Source organism: Mytilus edulis, chromosome 8 (genome assembly GCF_963676685.1).
Source record: "Mytilus edulis chromosome 8, xbMytEdul2.2, whole genome shotgun sequence".
NCBI lineage: Eukaryota > Metazoa > Mollusca > Bivalvia > Mytilida > Mytilidae > Mytilus > Mytilus edulis.
Genome location: NC_092351.1, coordinates 84,302,086 through 84,312,551, shown reverse-complemented (window position 1 = coordinate 84,312,551; position 10,466 = coordinate 84,302,086). Strand labels below are relative to the sequence as shown.

Genomic DNA, 10,466 nt, shown 5'->3' with positions numbered 1-10,466 from the left:
TAGAAGATAACTGTATTGTATTTTTAAGCTCTGACGGCATCAATTAGTGATTTGATAGTCGCAAATTAAGTTTACTGGTGACGCTCTACTCTAATGAAACTGACAGAAAACAACGTTAAAACGTGCATTTAAAACCTGTCTTATATCGACGGTGCTTGCGCGTACGTTCCATAGCATCAATTGTCAATTGACGTTGTTGCTTTAGAATTAATATTTATTTCGTCTTACACATGCATAACGATAGTTGCTTATAATAGATAACATATATTGTACTTTTCTTGAAATAAAAAGAAATGACTAGTTAACTTAGACTAGTACGTTGTTGGTTTTTTTTGCAGTAAGGTTGATATATATCTTATAAAGTAGAAAACATTACTTGTTAGTAGAAAAAAGGTTGAGGCAATAGAATCAATGTAGCATTTGTTAAGTAGATTCCAACGATTGATAAGTTCAGACACAATTAAGTTGATATCATGATACATATACTGGTAAGTTGAGACCGGGAACTAAGAGCTTCAAACATGTACACTGGGGCATTATAAACAAATTCCGCCATCCAATTATTTTGTTCCTATACGAAGGTACTAGAACTTCGATTGCCATGACTATATCTGTTATATTTGATGATTTGCATTGTTTTCCATCTAAATCGTATCTCAAGAAATAATTCAACTGTTTTATTTTATAATTATGTTGCATTCAAATTAAGTAGTTCCTATCTTGGGTTGAAGAGATTCAGTAATTCATTAGAGTCTCACCACTTGTAATACATATAATACAATAATCATTATAAATACATCGAATAAAACAATAATTTTATAAATTCAGATACAAGTGCCATTCTATATAATAAAGAATTATGAACGAAATGACGCGATGTTTTCAAAGTTGAATATAGATTTCAATTTTAAAGCATGTTAATCAACTAAAATATTGACAATTAATTATCATGTATATCCTTTGATGTCTGAAATTTGAAGTATCTCAGTCTAACTTATTTGAATAATTACCATCATATGAAGGTCGACAATTTCAACATTTAATGCGTTTTATTCTCTCAATGTATTCAATAAATCGTTTTTAAACCATACGTGATCTATACTGCAGTATCACTAAATTATAGCATAAAGTGTTTCTTAGTTTGACGTCAAGCATGTTGTCTGTAAAATTCAGCTTAATCAACAAAACGATATGGATAGAGAGACGGAGAGCAAAAAATAGTTTAAAATAGATACTTATGGGTAAATCATCTATACATGCTATATTTGTATGTTACAAAGCACTTAACAAATTTGACCTAAACTTTGTTGTAATGGTTCTAAGTTGGTTCTTCTTCGTAATTGTATTGACCCCACCTGTCGACCAAGTTAGTCACCGTTGAAAAAAATATGCAAACATAGGATCCTACGGAAAATCATTTCTTGTCAACTACCTGGAACCAAACTTTGTACGAATGATCAAATGTTGGTCCTATTTTAAATTTTAACTGATGACCATCCAAGATTTCTGCAACAGCCAAAAATTGCTTTGCATATATGACCTAATGGGAAAATAACTTCGTTATATTTCTCACTGCAAAATTCTTCAACTCGAGGAGGTTTAATTTAAATGTAAAAGTCTTACAAAAGATTTGAACTGGAACGTTCTTTATATTTACCTGAACAGGTAATTAAAATGCAAATGAATGCAATACATTGAAGTGATGTTAACTACAATTTCTAAATAAAGATTGTGTGGATCAATAATCCGTGTGTCTATTTTTATTCAATGTTCAACTAAAAGGGCATTTTTTATTCTCATCTAGTCCAGAGATTGTACAGAAATAATGGATACTAAAGGTAATTATTTTTGTACCATTGTTATTATCTATTACTAGTTTGGTATGTCTATCAAATTTATAGTTTCAGTTTAATATTTACGATAATTGTAGCAATGACTCGTGAGGGAAAAAGTCATTCTGATCAGCCATTTATCATTTCATTTTTAATTGTGCATATCAATTCAGTTATTAAATTTCGTCTGTCTAGCTATATCAGTATATATGTTCATAGAAAAGAAACGAAAGTGACGAAATTGGAGAAAAAACTCATGTCCGATATATATATTTACTAAAGAAGAACAAAACGTAAGTTCATATGAGAGCTGTGCATAATTTGTTTGGAGCTACATTTATTCTCAACTAATAACGAGATGTTGCTGCACGAAATTTTCAAACCAAAGGATATGTATCTAGCTACAAATATTTCAAAGCGCAGATGAAAGTTGAATATCATGAAAAGACTCTAAATAACTGTAAGTTGAACTGTTCAAAGTAAAGGTGAGTATCGCTCTATTTTAAAGAAAGGAATTCAAAGAGAATACAGGGCCAAAAATTCCAAAAAGTTGTACCAAATACGGCTCAGGTATAATCTATTCCTGGGATAAGACAATCCTTAGATTTTCGAAAAATTCAAAGTTTTGTGAACATAAATTTATAGAAATGACAATATAATTAATATTAATGTCAACACCAGAGTACTGACTACTGGACTGGTGATACCCTCGGGGACAAACATGTCAACTACCAGTGGCATCGATCCCGGGGTGTAAATACTTATCAAAGGTACCATGATTAGTCAAGTACGCCAGACACGCGTTTCGTCTATATAATACTTATCAGTGACGCTCATATCAAAATAGAGATAAAACCAAACAAGTACAAAGTTGAAGACTAAAAATTTCAAAAAGTTGTGCCAAATATGGCTACGGTAATATGTTCCTATGGTATGAAAATCCTTAGTTTTTCAAAAAATTCAAAGTTAACAGGAAATTTATAAAAATGACCGTATAATTAATATTCATGTCATCACATGAGTGCTGGCTACAGGCCTGTTGATACTCTTGGAGACAAAACGCCCACCAGCAGTAACAACACTTACCATTATCTTGATGATCTTTTTCATAAATATTCAAGATTTATTTTAAAAATATACTGCCTAAATTTACCCAAAGATATTAAAAAAAAATTAAAGTCATATGAAACTTAAAAATAAAAAAAAATCATGCATATGAGGAAGTTTACTTTTTTTAACTGCTTGTTTCCAGCAAACAATTCGCCAACATGTTTTGCGCATGCAGCGTGACCTTTCTAGTAAAATTCCGGTGATCGCAATACACAAGTGCGAATGGAAAATCAAAGGTAAACATTGTTCCGGCATAAAAAAAATGTTTACCTTATTGTACCTGTTATACACGTGCTTACCTGAATATCAATGCTTCTCTGTTGACTGTTTACACACGGATGACGATTGTTGTGAATTAGTTATAGTTACTTTATACTCTTTTATTTGTTTAACGTTTTACCGCCATTTACGTAACAATATGCCCGCAACGTCGTCACTTGCCGACGTTAAAAGTCGCCTTCAAAACACGACCATTAACTGCCATATTTTCACAAAAACATGACAAATTGAAATATTTTTTGACGATCATACAAAATTTATGCGTTAAAAATGATAAAATTGTGCACAAAAGACAAAGTTTATGATATATGTATGCATTGGTTCAAGAACTTTTTACCGATCCTTCGTTTCATATGACTTTAACTAAATCAAATACAATAGGTTATAACATTCCTTTTAAATTTAGATATTTCAATTTTACAAGGGAAACAAAAACATACATGACGAAAGGGACGATTTTTCGTTCCCTATTGTAGAATTTCCTTTTTTATGGGTATGTTACTTATGGCGTTTATATATCGCAACTCGTTTGCTATGCCAGTGTTTGTTGTTACTGTTTGGAGTTAAATTAACGTAATCTATGTTTTACTGGTTGTTAAGTTGGGGATTAGTTACAATAAATTACACAAAACCTTTACTCTCTTCATAAGTATAAATATTTGGTTTTGAAGTTTGAAATATAAAGGCAACAGTAGTATACTGTTGTAGTAAACGTAATTCAAACGAGATAGCGCATATTTGCTTAAACAGAGACCTAATGAATAAACTTATTCTAAAAGGTTACCAATTTAACACTGTAAATAGATCTTTGAATATTGTTTTATTGGTATGAATACTGATTTTGTTATCAGTAAATTAAAAGCGAAATGAATATTGTTATTATATACTTATAGATTATTTATGTTTTTTTTTAAACAAGATGCATTTTCTCATTCACCTCAAACATCAAAGGAAAAATACAGATAATAGCGATAAATATGCATATTAATGGCTTTAAACCATGTCGATACCTGTATCTTGTAGTCTTAAAAACTGCATGATTTTTTTTTTATCAGTTATCATTTGCTTTGAACTAGCTGCCAATAACTGCAAGTACTTTCAGATTTGTGCTAAGTGTCATTTTGTTGTTTGGATGTAAAAGTACCCGCTGACGTTCACTCTGTGTTTTTGTTAGAGTTAGATGAAACTTTATATCTTTGTATCTATCTGATCGAGTTACTCAGTTAAACCTTTTTCAGCTGATTTTTTCAGCTATGTTCTTATGGTGTACGGAGACACCACTATCCCAGGTTATAAGAGGGTTGAGCCCACTTACATGTTTAATCCCAACACATTCTGTATGTGTATTTTCAAAATCTTGACCCTGTTATTCAGTGGTTGTCGTTTGTTGTTATGTTACATGTTTAATTTTCGTTTATTATTTTGTACATAAGCAACACGACGGGTGCCACATGTGGAGCAGGATCTGCTTACCCTTCCGGAGCACCTGAGATCACCCCTAGTTTTTGGTGGGGTTCGTGTTGTTTATTCTTTAGTTTTCTATTTTGTGTCATGTGTACTATTGTTTTTCTGTTTGTCTATTTCATTTTTAGCCATGGCGTTGTCAGTTTGTTTTAGATTTATGAGTTTGACTGTCCCTTTGGTATCTTTCGTCCCTCTTTGTACATAAATTAGGCCGTCATTTTTATCGTTTGGATTGTTTATCATTTGTCATTTGGTGCCTTTTTAAGCTGACTCTCCAGTAAAGGCTTTGCTCATTGTTGAAGGCCATACGGTGACCAATAGTTGTTAATGTCTGTGTCAATTGGTCTCTTGTGAAAAAAATTTCGTGTCCTTTTTCGGTTTTCTTTCCCAAAACTAATTTTGAGTAACAAAATACATCTTTCGTTTCCAGAAAGAGCTATGTTTTCAGCTGCAATTGAAAAAGCTCAACATGTTTAACATTGATATGCCTTTGATCGTCAAATTCAATTATGTTGAAATTTATTGTTTCAGATGTGTCATTATCCCTTTATCATTATATGTGCAAAACCATCGTCGGAACAGAACATTACGTCAAAACTATACGATTAATGAACTCAGTTTGTGATCATTTATCCTGTGACAACTCAACAGTGTATATTACTAGCGGCAGTTTTGGTGAAGGATTGCAGATACGTGGTAGTGATCTAGATGTTATGTTTGTATTAAAATATATCGAGGTTCATGATAACATAACATCTATTGCGTTTAATCCAAAAACAACATATTTTTCACTGATGACTGAGGATACAAAACCATGTTACGCTATGTTACGTCTTAAAAGTAGCCCTTGTCCAATAGTGCGACAATTGTGTGGAAATGTCAGAGGGGACGCTTATCTGTCAAATGAATTATTCAATAAATATTTTTTAACCGAAAATAGTCCCGTTGTACATGGACCCTGTATTTCCGATAAGCAGGGTACAACTGACATTGCTTATTGCCTTCGTAGCATAAATTGGGTGACGTCAGCATCACAATGGATTATACGGTCTAATAATTCATGGCCAAATGAAAATACAAAGCAGATGATCATTAATCATGGGTTGCTCTTTGTACCAATTGGTTCTAAAGGGTCACCACACGAGAAATTGGAATGGCGAATGTCATTCTCAGTTGGAGAAAAATTTCTTACTTATACATTTAGTCATACTCAATTACTCTGTTACGCGATGATGAAAATTCTTCTAAAGGATATAATAAATACTGATAGTAGATGTTCAGATCTATTATGTTCGTATTACCTGAAGACAATCCTTTTCTGGATATCAGAAGAATTACATCCTTCTTCATGGACACCTGGTAAATTGATAAAGTGTTTTATGAGATGCTTCCATCGGCTGATTTATTGCATTGAGTATTCTGTATGTCCTCATTATTTCATTCCAGAAAATAATTTGTTTGAGAATAAAATAGAAGGATTGGATAGGGATAATTTGATAGATACACTTCGTGTGCTTTTCAGTTATGGATGGCGATGCATCTTATTCTCTCAACAAATATCACATTTTGTTTTGTCATGCAATGTTAAAAATGATCAAAGTTTCTTTCGTTATGACGATTTTAACATTTTGTTAGAGTCAAACGTCCTAGGTCATGTTATGACTCTAATTGGTAGCCCCCATAACTTTAATAGAGCTGTTCATAACATATTATTTTGTCTCTCCAGAAAATCAAAATACATTAATGCATATTTCATTTCAGCTATGTGTAACAGACTTCATCAAGCACTATATATGAGGAGTAAAATCAGTAATAAGCATAAATATAACGAATACAACCATTGTCTCGGTTATCTACTTATGAACATCAACCATGATATTGTGTCTGGGTGGTTAATGGTTGCTTCGTTTTTATACAAAGCTAAACAATATAAGAAATCTCTTACCATCATTGAGTATGCATTATCAAAATGTACACTTGAAAAAATATTCTACGGAACGAAATTGTCAGTCACGCAATTACGTCCTATAGAATGCCACTTAATACAAAAGCAAGGATTTGTGCGTTCATTAAAATTCGTAATGGCAGATTATATTGTATTTGGAACTTGCCAATTTATTCCAATGGAACTGCTAATGAGCATAAAGCTTTGTGAAATACCGCCTGTAGTTTACGGTCATTTTTTATCTTTCCTATGTCATTACCATCTGAACAATGTGCGAGAATGTGGAAATTCACTCCGAGATCTACAAACGACAATATTCAAAAACTATTTCATGAGAAATGAACCAATATCTCAATCAATATCTTACTACTGTCTTGGTACTGCTAACCAGTTAATTGGAGACCATGTATCAGCCAAGCAAGCTTTCAACGTGACATTGGAACTGTTACAGCCGTATCCATACTATATTAAGCAATTTAAAAGACTTTCCTTGGTAGCGTCAATGTGAAAAATACAATAATCTTAAACAATAACAGTACTTGATCAAGTTAATGAAAAATAAGTGTCACTGTACGAATTTTACTTTTAAATTAATATGTACTTTTGTAATTACAGTTTTATATTTTTTAAATTGTATTTCATATTGTTTAACCCTAATATACACAATACAGATGCCAATTGTTGGTTGTGTACAGCATATTATGTGGGTTTTTTTTGGAATTAAATAGTATAATGCGCAAAGACTAGTAAAATTTCAGTCTTAGTAAAACTCGGGAAAAATATCTTTTAGAAAATTACAATTCCAAAACCTCGCAACAACTTGCTTTGACATTAGTTGACATATAAACCAGATGCTCCACAAGGCGCAGCTTTATACGACCACAGAGGTTGAACCCTGAACGGTTGGGGCAAGTATGGACACAACATTCAAGCTGGATTCAGCTCTAAATTTGGATTGTAATTAAATAGTTGACACAGCATAGGTTTCTGACACAGAATGAATGTGGTCTAATGAACTTAAAATATTTTTTTTGCCTTTGAGCAATTCACTTTGCTGTTGAATCTTAATCCTCTTAAAAAAACGTTTGACGAAATTTTCTTTCTATTTATGAAATCTGAAATGAGAAAAATTTAACCCCCCCCACCCCCCATTTTTTTCACATTCCCCTTTCCCTTTTTCCAAAACTGATCTCAATTCAAATTTCTAATGGAGTTTGCAACAATAACTACTCATTTAAATACATCATAAAATATTAAAATGTAAAATAAAGTGCTTGTTATCACTGAATGGTAAAGATTGTTTTAATTTATCAGTTGGTAGTAAAAGTGAATATACATTGTACATTGTATAAAACAATGATTTAAGTTGATTCAACTACTATTCTGGACAAAGAAAGATAACTCCAATTGAAAATTTCTTGCTATTGCACAATATTGTGCAATTAAGATATTCTTGCAATTGTGCAATACTGTGCAATTGAAAATATTTCCTATTGCACAATACTGTGCAATTGAAGATTTCTTGCTATTGTGCAATACTCTGCAATTGAAGATTTCTTGATATTGCTGAATACTATGCAATTGAAAATTTCTTGCTATTGCACAATACTTAATATAATAATTTTGGATCCTGATTTGAACCAACTTGAAAACTGGGCCCAGAATCAAAAATCTAAGTACATTTTTAGATTCAGCATATCAAAGAACCCCAAGGATTCAATTTTTGTTAAAATCAAACTAAGTTTAATTTTGGACCCTTTGGACCTTAATGTAGACCAATTTAAAAACGGGACCAAAAATTAAGAATCTACATACACAGTTAGATTCGGCATATCAAAGAACCCAAATTATTCAATTTTTGATGAAATCAAACAAAGTTCAATTTTGGACCCTTTGGGCACCTTATTCCTAAACTGTTGGGACCAAAACTCCCAAAATCAAACCCAACCTTGGTCATAAACCTTGTGTTTAAATTTCATAGATTTCTATTTACTTATACTAAAGTTATGGTGCGAAAACCAAGAATAATGCTTATTTGGGCCCCTTTTTGGTCCCTAATTCCTAAACTGTTCGAACCTTCAACTCCCCAAATCAATCCCAACCTTCCTTTTGTGGTCATAAACCTTGTGTTTAAATTTCATTGATTTCTATTTACTTAAACTAAAGTTATTGTGCGAAAACCAAGAATAATGCTTATTTGGGCCCTTTTATGGCCCCTAATTCCTAAACTGTTGGGACCAAAACTCCCAAAATCAATCCCAACCTTCCTTTTGTGGTCATAAACCTTGTGTCAAAATTTCATAGATTTCTATTAACTTAATACTAAAGTTATAGTGTGAAAACCAAGAAAATGCTTATTTGGGCCCTTTTTGGCCCCCAATTCTTAAAATGTTGGGACCAAAACTTCCAAAATCAATCCCAACCTTCCTTTTGTTAAGGACGACGACGACGCAGACAACGACGCCAACGTGATACCAATATACAACCAAAAAATTTTCAATTTTTGCGGTCGTATAAAAAGAAGATGTGGTATGATTGCCAATGAGACAACAGTCCACAAGAGACCAAAATGACACAGACATTAACAACTATAGGTCACCGTACAGCCTTCAACAACGAGCAAAGCCCATACCACATAGTCAGCTATAAAAGGCCCCAATAAGACAATGTAATACAATTCAAACAAGAAAACTAACGGCCTTATGTTTACACTGATACCGAAGGTGTATCCTCTATATATAATATCCAAGATATGAAAAAAATTATTCTTTATTCCTTATTTTCAAAATATCTATTGATAAGATGGTATACCAACTATTTGTTATCTTCATTATTATGGCATGATTATATGATAGTCTGACAAAACATTTATTTTTAGATTTTGAAGGATTTATAATTGCATTGTGTTGTATCTAATGGTGAAAATAAACTCATCATAGATACCGGGACTAAATTTAGTATATACGCCAGATGCGCATTTCATCTACAAAAGACTCATCAGTGACGCTCAAATCCAAAAAAGTTAAAAAGGCCAAATAAAGTACGAAGTTGAAGAGCATTGAGGACCAAAATTCCTACCGAAGGTGTATCCTCTATATATAATATCCAAGATATGAAAAAAATTATTCTTTATTCCTTATTTTCAAAATATCTATTGATAAGATTGTATACCAACTATTTGTTATCTTCATTATTATGGCATGATTATATGATAGTCTGACAAAACATTTATTTTTAGATTTTGAAGGATTTATAATTGCATTGTGTTGTATCTAATGGTGAAAATAAACTCATCATAGATACCGGGACTAAATTTAGTATATACGCCAGATGCGCGTTTCATCTACAAAAGACTCATCAGTGACGCTCAAATCCAAAAAAGTTAAAAAGGCCAAATAAAGTACGAAGTTGAAGAGCATTGAGGACCAAAATTCCTAAAAGTTTTGCCAAATACAGCTAAGGTAATCCATGCCTGAGGTAGAAAAGCCTTTGTATTTCAAAAAATTAAAAAAAATTCAAACAGTAAATTTATAAATATAACCATATCAATGACAATTCATGTCAGCACAAAAAGCACTGACTATTGGGCTTGTGATACCCTTGAGGAAATAAATCTCCACCAGAAATGGAGTGTAAAATAAAATCTTTGGAACATTTGAAATTTAATTTAAACAAATATATCCTATTCCATATATTGTGGTTTTTTCACTAAAGTCGCATTTGCATAACTGGGGAGTAATGTAATCCGCCATCATACAATGTGACTAGAATGAGATGTGGTATGATTATTAAATATCCATATCATTTATGGTCATGATTTGTATGTGTAGTTTTGT

At 32.1% G+C, this 10,466-nt stretch overlaps 1 protein-coding gene across 1 annotated transcript; it reads left to right on the top strand.

Annotated features, from left to right (window-relative positions):
- The first annotated feature begins 1,707 nt into the window (after positions 1-1,707).
- LOC139486433 (uncharacterized) lies at positions 1,708-7,332 on the top strand. Its single transcript, XM_071271310.1, has 2 exons — positions 1,708-1,838; positions 5,217-7,332. The coding sequence occupies exons 1-2, from the start codon at positions 1,826-1,828 to the stop codon at positions 7,136-7,138; spliced, it is 1,935 nt and encodes a 644-aa protein (XP_071127411.1). The 5' UTR covers positions 1,708-1,825; the 3' UTR covers positions 7,139-7,332.
- The last annotated feature ends 3,134 nt before the right edge of the window (positions 7,333-10,466 follow it).